This window comes from Brassica oleracea, chromosome C5, assembly GCF_000695525.1.
Source record: "Brassica oleracea var. oleracea cultivar TO1000 chromosome C5, BOL, whole genome shotgun sequence".
Classification (NCBI taxonomy): Eukaryota; Viridiplantae; Streptophyta; class Magnoliopsida; order Brassicales; family Brassicaceae; genus Brassica; species Brassica oleracea.
Genome location: NC_027752.1, coordinates 32,206,855 through 32,226,543, shown reverse-complemented (window position 1 = coordinate 32,226,543; position 19,689 = coordinate 32,206,855). Strand labels below are relative to the sequence as shown.

Sequence of the window (19,689 nt, the reverse complement as noted above, 5' to 3'; positions counted from 1 at the left end):
TTTATCTTCATTTATTAAAAACTTGTACTTGGACAGTGCAGTTGGATTGAGTTGTAGCAGGCTATAGTCTGGATATCACATACTATCTGGTAAGGACAACCAGGTGATAAATGCCTTGGGTAGGCGTATGAGCTGTACCTCAGGAACCAAGAAGGTTCGTGAGTTGGAGATTTGCTAATCTCAGATTGTGTGTTATTACTGTCAAAGGAAAGACATATAGCCTTAAGGCTTGGAGCAGGCAGTTTTGCTATGGAGGATACACAAGCACGAGTTAGCATCCCGGTCCCGTGTTCCGTCAACAGCGCTGTCCTTTGCAGAATTATGTGGAATCAGATGGTTAACATAAAAAGTATAAAGAGGCAATGGAGTCCGAACTAGGAGCTCATTTTGAGCAATCACATCAATAGAAGCTGATGCGATCAGAGCAATTGATACACGTCTACGCATTGCCGTGCTTACATGAGAAAATAAGAAACATTAGCCTAGGGTTTCACGTAATGAGATTCTATATAAACATGTAGCTTCGTTAACAGCTTCACGAGTCAAACAAAAGATGAGACTACAACAAAAACATAGATTTTAAAGAAACTAAATAAATTATGAAAAATTTGTTAATTATTTAAAAGTTGTATAAATAAAGAAATTTTCTTGCACACTAAACTACAATAGCTTTCATATTATTGTAGATATTTTTCATTTGATTTTGTTTTTGGCTTGCGGCAGCTGTTAACGTTGGCACGGCTCTGCGTCTACGGACAGGCCAGAACGCTCCAACACTGTTAGAACATTAAGATCATAGTGAGTAGTCTATGGGGGCCTAAGCCAGCCAGTGGCCTTTGTTACAACATGGTGACGAACAAAGCTCTAGACCTTTTCGAAGCTTCGATAGAATATCCATAACAATTTCAAAATTTAATACTTGCGTAAGATACTGAGATTGTTGACGTCGAACTTGTCAAATTAATTATCATAGAAGATTATATAGAAGTCAACAGGTGACATGCACAGTTCGTATAGGAAATATACATATACTGAAGCTTAACAAATTCAATCTTGAAGTTAAAGTTAAAACCAAGAACAATCATTTCTATAAAACAGCAAACTCTACCGGCCAGACATAAGGCTGACAATATCATCGTTCTGGAAGTTTCCGACGTCCCAGTTTCCGGTTGACGAGATAAGAGTAGATAAAGCAACGACAATGTATCTCATACTTGGACGTAGCTGCGCGTTCTCTTGCGTACAAGCTTTCCCTAGTTCCGCCATCTAAACCAATATAAACCACATCATTGGCTTGGTTTAGCGATCTTGGTTAAGATAGATTGGACACAGGAAGATATTATTTTACCTTATATACAGAATCAAACGGATAGTTATCACCAAGCCTCGGATCGATAATCTTCCGTAGTGCTTCTTCTTTGTCTGCCTCCTTGAATACTTCTTCGAACTGCATCACAAAGTAAGAAAGCAAATGCTTAAGTGACAATACATGTCTTGAAAGAAGGGAAGCAAGCAATAGTAGTACTAACCACACCCACGAGGCCTCTGAATTCACCACTGGCTTGGTTCATCTTGACAACCGCGGCTTTTGCAGAGATCAACTCGTAAAGGACCACTCCAAATGCATATACATCTACTTTCGCAGACACTTCTCCATATACAATCCTGCAGTTGCATTATTGTATACCATCACTACAATGATAATACAAATATTTTATGATATGTAGAGAGAAATAAGCTTTACTCAGGTGCCATGTAACCAAATGTACCCATCGCCCCACGTGTCGCTGAGCTTCCCACTTCTGTGAGTTTTGTTAAACCGAAATCAGCGACCTGTTGTTACACACGGAAGTTACTCAGTGCCATTGAACAAAGCAAAGATAACATAGTTTCAGTCAATTAGAAAGTGAGAATGAACCTTTGCTCTGAAGCTCTGATCTATCAATATATTGGCAGATTTAATGTCCCTGTGAACATAAACTGGAACCGTGTGCTCGTGGATATACTCTAAACCTCTAGCTGAATCTAGCGCAATGTGGACTCTCTTAGTCCACGGTAGCGGTTCACGTCCTAGTTTACATAATAAACTCCTTAGTTTCTATCACTGATTGCAAGTTTCACCTTATTAGTACTAGTATATGTGTAGGTACCTGATCCATGTAAATGTTGTCCAAGGTTGCCATTCTCAACATACTCATAGATCAAGAACAGAGACCCCTCTACACAATAACCAATCAGACGAACCTGCATGAAAGAAAGAAAAAAACAAGTCTTGTTATCTGATCAAAGATGATCTCTTATCTGACAGAGAAACACAGTTCAAGCTTTACCAGGTTGACATGATGTACACGTGTTAAGACTTTTAGTTCCGCCAAGAACTGTTTCGATGCCTCCATGTCCATCTTCTTGATTGCAGCTTTCTACACATCAAATAGTGTTTAATGTTCCATGTAGACCAACAATAACAAGGATGAAAAAAGGAATCTCTGCTTACTTCTCCTCTAAGCTCTGCATAGTAAACAGCACCAAAACCACCTTGCCCTATCTTAAAAGACAGATTGAAATTATCAGTAGCCTTTGCTAGCTCCTCCAAGGTAAACTCAACAGACTTGTCCACGCTTATGGCGGCAAGGCCAGGAGCAACTCCTGTGCCAACCAAGTCTCCACTCTGGAGGCTAGCTGCAGATTCATTAAAACTTACTAAAGAAACTCCACCTCAAAATGGGCACACACATATAAATCCCTCCATCACGTACAAAACTTACCCTGATCAACCTTAGCAGACAACAGAATAGAAGATGAATGTGACTCTTGTTTCTTGTTCTTTCGGTAAACATAGTATATGACAAAGGATATCAACAACAGAGCCACCAACACTCCTATACATATACCAGCTATAACTCCAGCACCAAGCCCACCTGCTTATATCAAAAAACAATTATTTCTCAATCTCTCCTAAGTTTCTTCTTTCCTACCATCAAAAGCTCAGAAACGGGGAGAAGAACCAACCCTTGTCACTACAAAACAACAAAAGAAAAGGAGAGTACATCAGTTCATAGAAATCAAAGCAGTGACAGAGACACTGAAACAAACAAACAAAACCTACCTTGATTTGAAAGGTGGGAATGTACCATTTGGATCTGCAACAAGAATGTTATAACAAATGAGAGAAGATAATGATTAACCGAAAATATTAAATCGACAGTGGTTCACCAATTGACTGATTTTATTATTAGAGGCTAAATGTATATTTTTTCGGATTACGAGAACACAACATATATCTCAGTTAGAAAATCCTACTGCTAATGGACTCATGAAATTCCTGATTAATTAACTATTGTTACCAGATATATAGAAACTTCCACAATACATAAAATACAATTATATGAATTCGGCGGTGTCTAACACCAGGGTGAGAAAGACCTTTACCTTTCCCCGGAACAAAGACAATCCCTCTCCCTGACCGGAAATCAACACCAGGGTTATACCTTTGAATAAACTCCGCCGGTACACCGGAAGAACTCGCGATCGCGTCGAGACTATCTTCAGGACGAAGCGGGTACGTAACGAACAACCCATAATCCTTTGACACACTCTCGTTACCGCAAAAGCAGTTCACGGACACGTTTAACGTCGCGGAGGGAGGGATGTTAGTCGCCGGAAAAGAGTTGCTCCTCTGCAAAGACTCCTCCGTCGTGAGGTTCGCGTAATGTTTAGTCGCAACTACGCCATAAGTATCTTCCTGTTGGATACTGTATCTGAACACGTGGGCAAGAAAGTCTCCGGGTTGGCACTCGCAAGGGAAAGGGACAAGAACACGAGAACCCATCTGGATTAAGTCTTTGTTTGTTATGCTGGGGTTGTACCTTAGGATCGGCTCGAAGTTGACTTGATCGAAAGGCGCGGCGGGAGAGTTGAGGTTCTGGTTGATGTTGGAGAGGGTTGTTCCGTTGTCGAGGTAGTAAGAGGCTAAAGCTAAGTTGCAGCTTCCACTGCATTTAGATTCGACGGTCAAGAACAGAGACGACGTTGAGAAGAGGAGAAGGAGAAGAGTAAGAAGGGTAGCAATTCGGATCCGTAGCTCCATCTTTGGATTCGTAGAGGTCTCTGTGTTTTTTTTTTTCGTGTGGTTTGGGGAATAAGAGAAGAGAGATGAGATTCAAATAGGAGGAAGGTTGACTAGTTCGACGTTGACTATTTTCAACTCTGAGAATGATTCCTATTAGAATATATTAATTTCAATCGGCGCTGTTAATTTTTGGAAATATTATTTGATTTTCAATACTATTATCAATTAAAGAAACTTCTGTCTGTTGGAATTTGGAAGTCTTTGGTCGTGAATCAGAGGAAGGCAGCCATTTTTGTCGAAGGAAGTGATAGTCTGAACGCATCATCGATCCGATTTTTGTTTGTATATTAATTGGTTATTTTTCTTTTAATTTATAAGATTTTTGGTATTAGTTTTTTTTTCCTAATATTAATATGTCGATGATTGATCACCGTAGAAATATTATTGACGTAGCTAGCTGTATACTCTTTTTTCTCTTAAAAAAATGTCATTTTGATACTTTTTAACCTAATTAAAAATATAATTAAATTACATTTCTAGTTTTATCAACTATACCTATTCAATCAATAGTATTAGAACTAAATAAAATTATTTATAAAATCAATAAAATTTACAATAAAATATTAAGTTAAAATAAATATAACTTGTATTAAAATTTTAAAATGATATTCTTTATATAATAATAAAAATATTAAATAATATTTTTAGGAAACAGAAAATACAATATAATGCTAAAAATTAAATGAGAACAAAAAACGATATTCCCTATGATAAATATTTTTTTTCTACTGCTTAATAAAAAAGGTTATATATCTATTTTTGACTTTACCTTTAAGAACTAGATAAAAGTATGATTAGTAATTTTGATGACTCTAGATAGAAATTAAAAATGAATACACTTGGTATATCCCAACCAATCATTTTTTTTTTTTTGATAATCCAGGGTTTCCCCGTTTCGCGGGTTATTCCCATAGGCCCGGTCAGACAGCGGTCCACTTTACTCGGGAGGGCTTTACCTGAGCTGGATCGAACCCAGTACCGCTTTGGTGTCCAGAAAAGGCAGGGTAGTTTCCGCATGAGGGGGAAATCGAACCCGGATGGTGGTTGCCACCACGGACCCGTCCGGCCACTTGGACTACCTCGTCCGGACTATCCCAACCAATCATCTCCTATACCATTTTGTTACATTATCAGTAAATTATTATTTTTAAATATTTACAATGTATAATTAGATCAATACCTACTAATTTTAATATTAGCCTAGGCTTGAACATCCAGGTAGTTATATCAGTTTGAATATGTAGACATTTTCGAATATATTTTAATTTCAGTATTTATCATTTTAAACAGATATTCTTTTAAGTATCCAAATATGAAAATCATATATACTATCGAAAAATCAAAAATAAAATATATACCAAAAACCTAAAGTATATCTAAAACTTAAAAATTTATCGAAAATAATTAAAATATATAATTTGCACAGCTGGAAAATTTTGCAGGTATTCCGAAACTGTGGAGAACGGAAAATAGATAAAACATTCTCAATTTGATCCAAAAGATTAAATTAAACAAAATAATTATACATTCGTCTCTCAAGAGCCATCCCTATAGTTTCTTACAGTACATAAAGTATGCTGTTTTGCCCATTCCCGGAAGAAGAAGATCACAAGCAACCAACAAAGTAAACCAACCCATACACAAAAAAGCTGTTAAAAGTATTCAATGATGAGAATTGAGATACTTCACACTCCTCTCTCTCTATCTTCTTGGTTGCCTCAAGAAAACCGATTCAACAACTCAAACCCGAATCCGTATCGTTACCATTAAAGTATAAGCTGACATAACAGATCAGAAACCACAGTACCTACCCTGAGGACTCAGAGCTGCTTGCAAGATTCACCGAGGACACAAATCTTGGGACCAGCTCTGCCTCATTGGTCTTTGAAGCCGCCAAATCTTCTAACCTCTTCCATGTTCTTTCCCGGTTCGCTTTAAGCTCTGTCTTATTCTCTTCTTCCACTTGGAATTTAGCTAAACACTCATCGAAGAGAGCTTGGTCAACGTCGGAGAACACTTTCCTCACGTTTAGAGTCAGAGTCTTAACCGCTTGGTTCCAATGTCCACGCGTGTTCCTCTCTAGAGCTGGGAAGACTATAGGCATGATCACTTTATGGTTCTGAGTGATCAGGTTTCTTAAGTGATCGTTGTTCCATAGAAACAATGCTCTCTCAGCAACCTAATAGCCAACAATACAACTTCCTTATAAGTAACAAGACTCTTGTCAAGAGAGAAAACACAAAAACAAGAAGTAGAACCTGGAAATGTGAACTGTTGAGACAACGAGCTATCTGTCGGAACAAAGGGACCATACAACGTTGAAACTCAGCAGCTTGAGTTGCTTCCAAGACTTCTTCCAACTCACCAAGAAACATAACTTCTTTAGAGCTGTTAGTCACAGGCCAATACTTTAGCAGGCCTCTGATAATGCAATCCGCGAGCTTGAAGTCTTTCTCCACAAACTGAACAATGCAATAAGAGAGCTGCTGGTAATAGACCGACGCGCATTTAGGCTTGTGGAGAGGGATCAAAGCACGGACAAGGAAGAGCTTATGCTCTTCTTTCAAAGGCAAAGCAAACCCATTGATTATACTCCCAAGAATCTCCAGCAACTCCGCGATACCGTTATGCTTCTCAGTCTCGGAGATGAACCTGTAGAAGATGTTGTTTATCGCCTTTCTGATGTAAGGCCTATGCACCATGAACTTCCCGTAAACACGGTGGAGAATGGTTTTCAGATACTCTCTCTCTCTTTGATCTTCGGAATCAAACAAGTCTAAGAGCTTCAAGACGAAAGAGTGGTCAATGTATCTCTTTGCGAGCTTTGCGTCAGTCATGGGAGACGCCACGAACCTGAGGAGAATCTCGTAGACGACTTGAATGTGAGGCCAAGCCGGCTCCAAGGAAGGCTCCTCATCTTCCAAATCGTGCATCTCCAGGATCTTAGTCTCGTGGTTAGCTGAAGGAAACGTTCTGAAGAGATTCACAGCTACCATCTTGGTCAGCTCCTGGATCGCAGCTTCGTTAAACTTCACGCCAACTGATGCGACGTAGTCAACGAGCTCGAGGAGTGTCTGCCTCTTAATCTCTTTCTCCTTGAGATTCTTGGAGGGGTCTCTGAAGTCGAATACAACGCAGCACATGGTCAGCTTCTGGAGGAAGAGATTAGGTTTCTCGGAGATGGGAACATCTCTGAAGCTAGGCAAGGCCTCGTATACAACACCAGAAGGTGGAAAGGCTCCAGCTTGAATGTTCTTGTTAGAGTTAGGAGCAAGAGTCCCATTTGGTAGACGAGAACCAGAAGCTGATGGGTTTGGGGCGTAATAGGAGTTAACAGCTCCTTCACCGTTGGAGTCATTGTTCAATGACTTGGAAGGCTTTCTAGGCAGCTTCCCAAATATCTGTTTGATCATATCTAGTAATCAGCTCTGTGTTAAGGTCACAAAGTCTCGAGCTTTATTGTCTAAGCATAACTTTAGAAACCCTAGTTTCAGTTCATTGGAAGATCTTGAACCCTGAACCCAAATCAACGGATACAATCATATCAGAACACAATCAAGCACGCAAATCGAGATTAGAGACGAATTTAAAAGCTTACATTTTTGCAGATGGGTTAAAGAGAGATCTATGCGGATCCTATAAACATACAAGCTTTTAGAAGGTATCTGGTGATAAACCCTATCTCGCCCAAACTGAATCGAGCGAGAGAGAGAGAGAGAGAGCGCAGGAGAAGGCCAACGAAATCCAGACAGGAAAAAAATTTGTAAGAAAAAAGAAAAAAAAGTACAATTTTAAGACAGGTTTTTAGGTTGTAATGAGCAAAAATAGAAGACTAATCGTGTCCCTCTCCAGGGATTGTTACTGTAAATCCATTTACACTTATCAGAAGAGATCCAATAACAACCTGAAGATCTAGATATTTTCCAATTTTAATTGTTTTTAATATATATCACACAAAAAGGAGAACAGAGAGAGAGAGAGAGAGAGAGAAAAAAATCAAATAACATGGGCACGCACGGTTTTGACAGGGTGGCAGGTGAGTAAAAGAAGCTCACGAATGTAACTCCAGAGTAAAAGGAGAATTAATTTGGTCAAATTTGATACGAGTTTTCTTGTATAAATTTGATGACTGAAACTTATTATATACACACTCATCAGAAATATATACCAAACCATATTCTATAAGTCTATGACTTTTACTTTTTGAAAAGCTGTTTTTTCTCTAGTGAATCAATCGTTGACCGATTATCTGAGTCAAAGTTGAGGGTCAAACACTTCAAGACTTAGCCTAATGTATATGTACTGAGTGTCGGTAAAGAACTGATCTTAGTACTTGAAAAATGTTAGTATTTTCTGGATGAGAACAGAGTTGGAGATGCAAGCCTTCTTGATGGTTTAGTCAAAGTCAAGCAATGGTTTAGGAGGGCATCCCATAATGAGAAATTGGTAAACCCCATTTGCTCTAGACGGCGTCTATTTTTTTCTTTAATGCTAAAAATACAAATATCATTTCAAGAAATGAAGATAAAAGTGTTACAATATCATTTTTAGACGGCGTCTATGAAACCTCGAACATGTATGGTGAGTATTAAGTCGGGAGACAATGTTTGTGATCTCCTCTAATCTGAGCTGGATTGATGTTTTGGCGACGTAGGATCTATCATTTGGTTCATTGATGGTAGTGGTGTAGTGGTTAGCAAATCTAATGAAGCCAGTGGCTAGTGGATACTGAGAAACCATCCAACATCTTGAAAAGGAGTAATGGTGTTAGTTTTGGTGACTTATGTTGTTTAAGATACAAGCACAAGAGTTTAAGCAATGGTTTGTCTAAATCTCCGGACATGCTTAGAGCTATAAGGCTCCAATATTTGATTCAGATTTTGAAACTGTCGAACAAAAATAAAGAAGACCACAACTTTTAATGTAGTGCGACAATTTCAAACCTTGGAATAGTTGTTGGTTTTTTCAAGTTAAAGTTTTTGTTGTGTGTTTCAGAGAGTTTGGCTAAGTAAACAAAAGTAACCACATAACAGAACTTATTTGTTTGACTTACAATCCAAAAAGAAAATGAGTTCTTTTTTCTCTTTGTTTTCCGCATGAATTTGCTAGAGCAAGCTTTAAAACTAGGAGAACAGTTTTATTAGAAAACTTGATAGAGAAAAAAAATAGAGAAAAAGACAAAAATAGCACTAAATCAAGTTTTTGTTCCCAAACTAGCAATCAAGGTCAAAAGTCACAAAAATAGCACTTAATATTTTATCAAAAGTCACAAACTTAGGGTTTAGAGTTAAAGGGTGGGGTTTAGGATTTAGGGTTTAGGGTTTAGGATTTAGAGTTTAGGGTTTAGGGTTTAGAGTTTAGGGTTTAGGGTTTAGAGTTGAGAAATGAGGTTTTGGGGATAAGATTTCAAATTTTGAAAAATAAAAAAATTTAAATTTTCAAAGAATAAACTTAAAAATGTGCTATTTTGGTCATTTTAGTTTTTGAGTGCTATTTTTGTGATATAAACTTAGAAATGTGCTATTTTGGAGATTTGCCAAAAAAAATACAAGTATACGACACAAAAAATAAAAGAAAACAACAATATTTAGATGTAAATATGTGATTTTATACACAATTTGATAATATTTTTGATTTAAAAATGGTTTATTGATTTTAATTTAAAAATTATGTAAAAAAAACTTAGAAATAAATCATTATAATATAATGATACAACACCTTATTTTTTCGCCACTTCCACATGTCATGCAAGTCTCTGTCTTTCATTGCCACACTTTTTTAGATTTCTTTCAGTGTTTAAGCTCTTTTTCGCTTTTTTTTAGCGCTTGGGTTTATAATTTCACTTTGTACTCAGTTATAAGCATGTCAAAAATCCAATAAACATGCCAAAGAAAAACATCATTTGATGCTCTTAGTGTCACCTGAACCTGGACTAGCAATATCTATGTATAAATTGTTTTTGTCTAAACAACATAAGTTGGTGCATGCTAAGCAATAGGAGCTTAGAAACAAAACAGAGGAGCTTAGAAACAGAGGATCTTCAAAACAGACAATTGATCACCCTGTATCCATTGTCTTAGCCCATGAATTCATCTTTGCCATTTGATTAAAGTTTGATTATTGCTTTTGTTTCATGTTGAATTTGAGATCATCTTATTTTGTCTTGCTAGAATTGTTATTGGTTAATTAGCAACATTTTTATTGCTTAGATTAATTCATGATTTTTTTTTTCTCTTTGCTTGTGAGATCTTTGTAATTTGGATTGACACCCTAAGTACTCAATGACATAGTTGAAACTTGCAACTTGTAACTTTTTGCATACCAATCTCGCAGTTTGATTCCTTTTCCGTATCATAGTCATACAAATGAAAAGTAACAAGTAGTTCTTCTCACAATAAGCCCAAATAGACACTTGGCCACAGTGACCTTGATCTTCAAGAGCTGATCAAACACCCAGCTTGACCAAGAAATCTTCAAATTCCCGATGTCCCAATGCTTTAGTCATGATATCAGCTAGATGTGATTTCGATTAGACGTGGTGTGTGGTAATAATACCTTTGATGATCTCATCACGTATGAAGTGGCAGTCCATGCCCACATGTATGGTCCTTGCATGGTAAACCGGATTAGCTGCAAGTTTGATGGCTGATAGACTGTCGAAGTGAATCGGTATGGGCCCAGAGCAGTCAACACCAAAAGCAGGTAGAAATTCACGAATCCAGATGATCTCACATATTGTGTCAGCCATGGCCTTATATTCAACTTCTGCGAAGGAGCGAGAGACACGATCTTGTTTCATTGTTTTTCATGAAAGAGGTGAACCACCAAACTGGATGAACCAGCCGGTTAGAGAACAACGCGTTAAGGGACATGCACCCCAATCAGCGTCGCACCAAGCTGTAAGTTTGAGTTCAGTATTGGCTCGAAGTAATATACCTTGTCCATGACTGTTCTTCAAGTATCTCACTACTTTGAGAGCTGCATTCCAATGTTTAGACCTTGGAGCACTCTTAAACTGCGATATAATCTGAATAGGATAAGTTAACTCAGGCCTGGTAGTGCCCAGGTAAATAAATTTCCCTATCAAGTGACGATAGCAGGTAGGATCCGAGAGTAAGTATCCATCGGCAAGAGCTAATTTGTGGTTCTGCTCGAGAGGAAAGGAGACTGGTTTGACTCCAAGGAATCCTATTTCAGCGATCAAATCCAAAGCATATTTTTGTTGGAATACGTTGATACCAGTTGGGTTTCTGGCTACTTCGATGCCAAGAAAGTATCGCAGGATTCCCAGATCTTTCATGTGAAAACATGAGCTGAGATATTCTTTGAAGTTGGCTATGACTGAAACCGAATTTCCAATTATGATCAAGTCGTCTACGTAGACGAGAACATAAATTTTGGTTTGTTCTGAATCGTAGACGAATAAGGAGTAGTCTGATTGGTTCTGTTCGAAACCATAGTCCTTTAAGCCTGAAGTTATCTTTGCGAACCAACAGCGGGGAACCTGTTTCAGGCCATAGAGAGACTTGTGTAACCGACATACCTGTATTTTATCAGTAGTACGAAACTCAGGAGGTAATTGCATATACACCTCTTCTTCAAGATCACCATGAAGAAAATCATTATGCACATCCATTTGGTGTACTTCCCAATCATGAGATGCAACCAGCTGGAGAAAAGCTCGGATGGTGACCATTTTAGCCACAGGTGCGAAGTTTTCGTTGTAGTCAAACCCCTCTGTTTGGTTATTTGCGCATACAACCAGCCGTGCTTTGTAACGAGAAAGAGTGCCATCAGCATTAAATTTCAATCTGAAAACCCACTTACAACTCAACGCCTTCTTCCCTGCGGGTAAGGTGACTACAGTCCAGGTACCATTATTTTCGTAAGCTACTATATCATCAGTGATGGCATCGCGCCAATGTTCATCAAGAAAAGCCTCTTTGTAACTTGTAGGTTCAACAACAGAACTGATAACCATAACATAAGCCTGATAATTAGGAGAGAATCTTGTGCTTGAGACATAATTATCAAGTGGATACGGTGTCGCAGAAGGGAGAGGATTGTGTAACAATGTGGTAACATAGTCTGCCAATCTTGTCGGAGCTTTCTTAGAACGTTTGCCACGACCAAGCTCCTCAGCTTGAACAGGTTATGCGATTGTCATAGACTGAACAGGTTCAGCGACTGTCTCAGCTGGAACAGGATCAGCGACTGTCTCAGCTTGAACATGTTCTGCAACTGACTCAGCTGGAACGGGTTCAGCTACTGTCTCAGCTTGAACAAGTTCTGCAACTGTCTCAGCTGGAAATGGTTCAGCGTCTGTTTCAGCTTGAATGGGTTCTGAGACGATGGAGGCAATGAAGTTGATGCCTCATTAGTCGTGGAAGGAATGATAGGTATAGACAACACTGGTGTTGAGAATGGGTATTCCGACTCATTAAAGACCACATCTCTTGAGACTGAAACCTTGCTTATGTCTACATTATACACTCTCCATCCTTTATTATTAAACGGATATCCAACGGATACTGAACGAGTACCTCTTTCCTCAAACTTATCACCTCCATGTTTTTGGTTATGGACGTAACACAAGCAACCGAATACCCGGAGATGACTCATCGGAGGAGGCCTCTTGTAAACGAGCTCAAATGGTGTGCGACCATTGACCAGTTTTGTTGGAGTACGGTTTATCAGATAACCTGCATCAAGTGCGCAATAACCCCAAAATTTGACTGGTAGTTGAGCCTGGAATCTGAGAGCTCGAGCCGTGTTGAGGATATGCATGTGTTTGTGCTCGACGCGACCATTCTGCTGAGGGGTTCCAACGCAAGAAGTCTCATGAATGATTCTGTGTTCTGCAAAGAAACCTGTTAAGCAAGTGAACTCAGATACATTGTCGCTACATATAGTCTGAATCTTCGTATCAAACTGTCTGTCCACGAGTGCTATGAAGTTCTTAAGGTGTGCCGGTGCTTCTCGTTTGTTTGGGAGCAGATATATCCTAACCGCACGCGAGTAATCATCAAGTATCGTAAGAAAATATGTTGAACCACAAAGGGACTTTGTCCTGTAAGGACCCCAAAGATCGCAGTGAATAAGTTGGAACACAAATGTCGTCTTATTAATACTTGAAGGAAAAGATTCCCGTGTTTGTTTCACACGAATACAAATATCACAAGTGTTTGAACTAAAACCAGAAACACTGAAATCAGAAAGCTACAACATCTCCATAGCCTTAGAAGAAGGATGACCAAGACGACGATGCCAGACATCAGCAGTAGTGTTCGCCAATCTCTGGATCGCAGTCACAGCTTCCACTCCTCTGAAAAAATATATTCTTGCTGCTGTTCACCCACTCCAATCAGCATCAGTGTGATGCAATCCTGAATAATACAAACCTTATCAGTGAGTTGAAATAGACAACCTCTGTCCCTCGTAAGATGAGAGACTGATATGAGATGGCAATGAAGTCCATAAACATAATAGACACATTGCAGTGTCAGAGAAGAACCCAGTCGTACACTACCCATTTTAGTAGATACTGTAACACGACCGTTTGGCAGTTTAATAGTCACTGGTGCCAAGCCAGAAATATCAAGCAGAAAATCAAGTGAACCAGTCATATGATTTGTAGCACTAGAGTCAATGATCCAGGATTCAATAATTTCTTACCAGAGAACCGGTTTACAGGAGTGGAGTTCCTCTCATTGAGCAGATGCACGAGAGTTCGTCATTGTGTGTCACTTAAACCAATAAGGCCTAAGCGATCCTCAGCAGTGAGGGAGTTTGCTTGAGCCAGAGAGACAAAAATGTTGTTTGCACAAGCTGTGTCCGACGACTTGCCTCTCTGAGACGAGCTGCCTGAACCAGCTGTTATCCCGCGAGCAGCGTTTGTGTTTCCCGTACTGCGACTTGCAGGAGCAGAGTTGCCACGTGAGCTAGCTGGTCCTGATCTTTGCTTCTGATTAACTTTCCACCAATCCGGATAACCAATCAATCAAAAACAATTCTCAGCAACATGTCCAGGGCGACCGCAGTTTGTGCAAGTTACAGATCCACCTTTGCGATCTTGACTGGATTTTGATCTGGTTGCTTGAACAGCAAAACTGACTCCATCAACCCTCTAAGTATTCATCCGTCCAAGCTGTTTTAATTCTTCATCCTGAACAAGAGCGTTGTAAGCTTCATCCAGGGTAGGAAGTGGGACACGAGACAGTAAAGATGATTTGATAGCGCCATATTCAGTTTCATCTCGCCCAATTAGAAACTAATGAAGTTTATCTTCCTCGCGTTCTTTACGAACTTCTTCCATAGTCTTGGCTTGTTGGTAGTCAGTCATATTCCTCCAAAGGTGAGTCAATTTCCATAGTAAGCTTCGATAGGAAGCCCTCGTTGTCAGCATGTGGCGAGTTCAGGTTTAAGTCTCTGCACTCGCTGCCCATTCATCACTCCAAAGCGACACTGAATATGCATCCACAGCTCATGAGCAACATCAACATGTGACATCGATGTAGATATGCTTTCATCAATCGTCAATTTCATCCAGGAGACTACGAAAGCATTATTTGCTATCCAGTCTTCATAATCCACAGAGGTCTCCACTGGTTGAGGTATGGAACCATCAGCGAATCCAAACTTCTTTCTTGCCTTCAACGCCAGCTTGAGATTCGTAGCCCATTCATCGTATTTAGGGCCACACAGCAAAGGTTTTGAGATCAAGGTTCCAGGATTATCACTAGAGCTTAGATCATATGGGGAGATTGTGCGACGAGTCTCGGTACGAGCTTTTGTAAGATCACCCATATCGAGAAAACAAAGATTTAGAATTTTGAAGCGGAAAGTTTAGAGATCACAAGATCGAAAGCTATAACCTTGGTGTAGTTAGGTTATGGCTCTGATACCATGTCAAGAAACTAGAGAGGTTATGAAAGTGTTTCTTATTATTCACAATAGAAGGCGTAACCTACATATACATGATGCACATCTAAAGTACATTTTGGTAATGTTTGGAAACATGAATAGTAGAATAAATGAAAATTGTTTAGAAACATGAATAGCAGATTAAGTATTTTCTTTTATTTACACATTTAATCATTGCATTACAATAAATTAAGTATTTTCTTTTAAATTTCTCTTTATTTACAGATTCTACCACTACATTTAAAATAAATTTAAATTAATTAATTAATTACATTAATTATTGTTTCTTTGTGGTGGAATTAAAAACTCAAACTAATTAAAATATATAGTATATATTATATAAAACAACTTTTAAGTACAATATTACCTTATTTAATTTAGTCAAATATAAAAAATTTAGATAGTTCAATTTTCAAGAAAACAAAATATCATAAAATTAATAATAATTCATATAAAACTAATGCAAAATTTTTTTTTTTTTTTAGTATGTTGTTTCATTTTAAAATAAATTAACAAAAAAAATAACAGATTAATATATGAATAATATAATTACATGAAACTGCATCAATTTATAAAAAATTTAATATAATATTCTGTACAAAATAAAAAAATATTATTAAAAAATTATATTAAAAAATAATATATTCTACTCTATATGTAATTACAAAATATAAAAAAATATATGGATTTTTTAATAAAACCAACGAATTATGAGTTTACGTTAAAGACAAATTAAATCAAACATCCGCTTGGAGGTGCGAGTCAAGTTCTAGTCAACGTTAAACCGTAAACCTATTTACGATCTAAATGGTCCTCGTAAGAGGCCCAATATTTTGAACAACAACGCAAGAAAATAAGGTCAAAAGCATTCTAATAAATGCAAGAGCTAAAACTTCACCAATTTTTTCACCTCCAGCTCCTGAGCAATTAAGTTTTCTACATAGTAAGAAGATGCATATCATTCATAAGGAAACAACTTCTAATTGAACTAATAATGTTGTTAACTTTTCTTTCTTTCTCTTTACATGAATTACATGTCTTCTTCTCCTTCAACATCACTAGATATTTGTTTCGAGAAATCTCCATATTTGTGATAATTGTTAGAAAGTGAGATTTGTATTCTTACCAAAGTTTAAATTGTTTAAAGTTATATAAATTTTAAAGTAGTTTACACAATGTGACTCTGAATACCATATAATTAGGTCTCATATGAACACGCTTGAGAAAAACTTTGTTTACCTTCTTCGATTTCTCAATAAAAATAAATATATTTGTCAAAATTCTGGTTTGAGAACATTATAAAATTTTGATATATATATATATATAAATACGATGTAAAAATTAAAAATATAAAGTGGAAAATTAAGACCTAAGTTTGTGAAAAGATGTATTTAAGATGTTGTTGTTAGTAAAATTTTATATACTATAACATAAAAGTACATAATCTTTTCAACATTCAAATTTTATATAATTTATATTTTTTATTCTTTGCTTGTTGATATGAAACCATTTTTTCCTTTAAATCCAAGTTCCTTCATTGACCACACACTTGCAGCATTGCTTACATCAATGAAAAGGAAGGATGAACTATTCAAACAAGTGGTTCTGGGAGAATCTGTATACAAAAAAAATTTGGCCACTTGAGTGCTAGTACGGGGAAAACGGCTTATTCATGCCCGAACTAAGGGTCGCTGAGAAAATACATACCCCAACTTTTACTGCATGTCAAAAACATACCTTCATTAATCAAAAATTTGAAATTCATGTCTGAACTAGGAATCGATAAAAAAATACATATCTCAACTCTTATTGCATGCTAAAACATACCTTAACTAATCAAAAATTTGAAATTTATGCCTAGTATGCTCAAAGTTCAGGATAAATCTAGCATTTTCCGAGTTATTCATCGCGTCATTTTATAAAAGTTTTGGAAGAGGTAAAAGCTAACATTATATAGTAGTAACCAATGTTTTCAAGTTTAACAAAATTACAATCCAAACTATATGTAGAAATGCTTGTATTTCATACACACAATATATTTTAAAAAAATACAAAAAAAATCCAAAGCAACAACAAAGCAAGCATTCAAGAAAATGGAAGAAAGCTTTTAAAAAGAGAAATCTCTTGTTTTATGGAATGTCTTTAAGCTCCAACTCAGATTTTTCTTTCTCCTTCTCCACTGAATCATCAACCCCAACACTAATCATATCAGCTTTGTACTGATGCTTCATCGCAAACACTATAAAAACCAAGAAATTGAAAGCTCCCAAGACAAAAAGCAACCAGTAGAAGTAGTTCAGTCTCGCTTTGTTAAGGTTGCTTCTAAGCCAGCTCTTGTGCGTTACCTTATCAACAAGAGAAACAAGCAAGCTGCTCACAAAGAATCCCATCGAAATCGTGCTCAAAAACAACCCGGTGCTCATCGACTTCATCCTCTCTGGTGCTTCTCTTATAAAGAACTCAAGCTGCCCAACGTAAGCAAAAGCTTCACCAGCACCAACCAAGAAGTACTGTGGAATCAACCAGAACGCGCTTATCTTATAACCGTTGGTAACCTCTGCCTCGCGTCTAGCGTTCTCTATAACCGCTGCTACCGCCATTGCAGCCATTGACAACACAAGCCCTACTCCTATTCTCTGAAGGCTGGTGATTCCTTGAGGCTTCTTTGTAACCATTCTTGCTAAAGGCACAAAGACTCTCTCGTTAAGGGAAGTGAAGAGGAGGATGGTGAGGATGAGAAACGCAGAGTAGGACCCTGCGGGAACCGTGAAAGACCCGAGTTTACGCTCCATAAATGTGGCTTGTTCCACCGTGAAAGTCGTCATTTGGGAGTAAATCGTCCAGAAGAGAATGTTCGTTGCCCAAATGGGAATCAATTTCACAACTAGCTTCACTTCTTCGACCTGTGTAACGGTCGAAACCATCCACGGATCCTTCTCTTTGAACTCCTTGGTACTAGGAGAGCTCTCTTCTACTACAACCGCAGCTTTGTCTAAACACTTTAGCCTCTCCGTGTGGGGAACCGTTGTGTTGTCATAACCGTTTAAAAGACTCTGATGCGAAGGGTAGCTTTGGTTTCTTTTCTTCCAGGCCAAGAAACAAACCCTCCATATAACGGTAAAAGGGCTTCCTTTAGGTTTCTTGAAACGGTACAGTTTCGTCCCGCAGAGCAGAACCACGGCCGCAACCACCATGGTCGCGGCCGAGATTCCGTAGCCCCAGCCTCTCCCGACGTTGTCCTGGATGTAAACCAGGACAATCACGGCGAAGAGAGACCCAAGGCTGATGGAGAAGTAGAATCTGTTGAAGAAGAAAATCATCTGCTTCTCTTCTTTGGGATCACTCGTGTCGAACTGGTCAGACCCGAAACCGGACACGTTGGACTTGATCCCTCCTCCGCCTAGAGCTATGGTGTAGAGAGCGACGTAGAGAAGAGCTAGCTGGTGACCGTTTGCTTCTACGCACTGATGGTGAAGTCTCCTGAAGTCATCACAGAGTGGTGGTCTCATGCTTGGGATGGTTGTTGCCACTGTCAACAGCAACACTCCCTGTGATTTCACATGAACAAAAGAATCAGAGGAAGAAATCTCTCGAGGGTACAAAGACGTGGTTAAGGGTTTTACCAGAGCTGTGACAGAGGCTGAGATTGCGACCATCTTGTACCGACCGAGTTTAGCATCAGCCAAGAAACCACCAAGAAGTCCTAAGAGGTTGAGTGTTCCCATGAAGTTTGTGACTATGGTTGCAGATTTTGCTGATGAGATGTGTAAATCTCCGACAAGGTACGTCACCAGGTTCATTGATATGCCCATCACGCATATTCTCTCCGAGAGTTCACTCCCTTCACATTTAGTTTAAAGAAACAAAACCGAGAAGGTTACAAACAGGGGATTATGTTTTAGTTACAAGAACAAAACAGAGTATAGAAACAGAGTATTTTTAGTCGGTTTGTGATATGGAGACTTGAGATTGTGTACCTAAGATTAAACCGGCGCCTAACCATCCACCGGTTTTGGACTTATCAGGTGGATTTCCTCTATAGTCAAAGGCTTCTTCCGAGCCATCTTTAGCTCTATGCGACGACACATGAACCTTTAGAGACAAGCAAAACGCATTAAGACAGAAAAAGCAGAGGCAAGAAAAACAGAGAAAAAGAAGTAAAACTCACCATTGCTTATTGAGTACTTGAGAGAATGTGAGCGAGAAAGAAGAGTAGTAGAGTTGTTTATAAGGAGAGATGTTGAAGATGGTGGAGGTTATAGTGATAAGGGTTTTGACACTTTTGTGTGTCCTTTGATTCTATCTAAGTCCAACAAAACAAAAGAAGAAAGGAGAGGAGAGGAGATTCGATTCAGTGGACATGTGAAGAGTGATGGGGTTGATTGGGTCTTTTTCAAAATGTGGCTTTGCTTTAATGTGTGGTTCTTCGTGGATGATCAGATCTAAACAAACACATACGCAAGAGACAACAGTGTGATTTCACTATCTTGTGACAATGACATTTTTTATTTCATGTGGTTGCAAGGTTTTCAGCTTCTTTGTAATTCCCCATGTCGACCCCTTCAATTACTATGTTTTGTCCTTTTATACCCTTTTCTTGTGGTTGCCCATGTCCTCTTCTCCTTGAACAAATCTCT

General features: G+C 38.3%; 3 protein-coding genes across 4 annotated transcripts; all 3 read right to left on the bottom strand.

The window, feature by feature from the left end:
* Positions 1-952: 952 nt before the first annotated feature.
* LOC106343547 (chitin elicitor receptor kinase 1) lies at positions 953-4,246 on the bottom strand. 2 transcript variants are annotated; one of them, XM_013782790.1, is made up of 12 exons: positions 3,430-4,246; positions 3,107-3,140; positions 3,010-3,017; positions 2,766-2,921; positions 2,495-2,679; positions 2,331-2,420; positions 2,151-2,244; positions 1,919-2,070; positions 1,745-1,833; positions 1,530-1,665; positions 1,349-1,447; positions 953-1,266 (listed from the first exon to the last, which is right to left on the bottom strand). In XM_013782790.1, exons 1-12 carry the CDS (start codon positions 4,085-4,087, stop codon positions 1,105-1,107), a joined length of 1,863 nt encoding a protein of 620 aa, XP_013638244.1. In that variant the 5' UTR covers positions 4,088-4,246; the 3' UTR covers positions 953-1,104. The 2 variants fall into 2 exon arrangements, with proteins under 2 accessions (XP_013638244.1, XP_013638246.1); XM_013782792.1 differs by having other exon boundaries at positions 2,766-2,918; positions 3,430-4,245.
* A 1,390-nt stretch (positions 4,247-5,636) lies between these two features.
* Positions 5,637-8,137, bottom strand: LOC106295563 (serine/threonine protein phosphatase 2A 59 kDa regulatory subunit B' zeta isoform). The gene is made up of 3 exons (XM_013731495.1): positions 7,728-8,137; positions 6,388-7,644; positions 5,637-6,308 (listed from the first exon to the last, which is right to left on the bottom strand). Exons 2-3 carry the CDS (start codon positions 7,540-7,542, stop codon positions 5,937-5,939), a joined length of 1,527 nt encoding a protein of 508 aa, XP_013586949.1. The 5' UTR covers positions 7,543-7,644; positions 7,728-8,137; the 3' UTR covers positions 5,637-5,936.
* Positions 8,138-16,991: 8,854 nt separating this feature from the next.
* Positions 16,992-19,466, bottom strand: LOC106295444 (protein NRT1/ PTR FAMILY 6.4). Its single transcript, XM_013731343.1, has 4 exons — positions 19,221-19,466; positions 19,030-19,144; positions 18,676-18,893; positions 16,992-18,600 (listed from the first exon to the last, which is right to left on the bottom strand). Exons 1-4 carry the CDS (start codon positions 19,221-19,223, stop codon positions 17,182-17,184), a joined length of 1,755 nt encoding a protein of 584 aa, XP_013586797.1. The 5' UTR covers positions 19,224-19,466; the 3' UTR covers positions 16,992-17,181.
* Between the last annotated feature and the right edge of the window lie 223 nt (positions 19,467-19,689).

Excerpts from the sequence above, each read along its gene's own strand:
- LOC106295563 (XM_013731495.1), bottom strand. The coding sequence starts at position 7,542 with ATGATCAAACAGATATTTGGGAAGCTGCCTAGAAAGCCTTCCAAGTCA. Across the intron at positions 6,309-6,387 it reads TCAACAGTTCACATTTCCAG|GTTGCTGAGAGAGCATTGTT; the intron begins GTTCTACTTCTT and ends GTTGGCTATTAG.
- LOC106295444 (XM_013731343.1), bottom strand. Across the intron at positions 18,894-19,029 it reads AGGCGCCGGTTTAATCTTAG|GGAGTGAACTCTCGGAGAGA; the intron begins GTACACAATCTC and ends CTAAATGTGAAG. Across the intron at positions 18,601-18,675 it reads CAGCCTCTGTCACAGCTCTG|GGAGTGTTGCTGTTGACAGT; the intron begins GTAAAACCCTTA and ends GTGAAATCACAG.
- LOC106343547 (XM_013782790.1), bottom strand. The coding sequence starts at position 4,087 with ATGGAGCTACGGATCCGAATTGCTACCCTTCTTACTCTTCTCCTTCTC. Across the intron at positions 1,834-1,918 it reads ATCAGAGCTTCAGAGCAAAG|GTCGCTGATTTCGGTTTAAC; the intron begins GTTCATTCTCAC and ends GTGTAACAACAG. Across the intron at positions 1,448-1,529 it reads TCAGAGGCCTCGTGGGTGTG|TTCGAAGAAGTATTCAAGGA; the intron begins GTTAGTACTACT and ends TTTGTGATGCAG.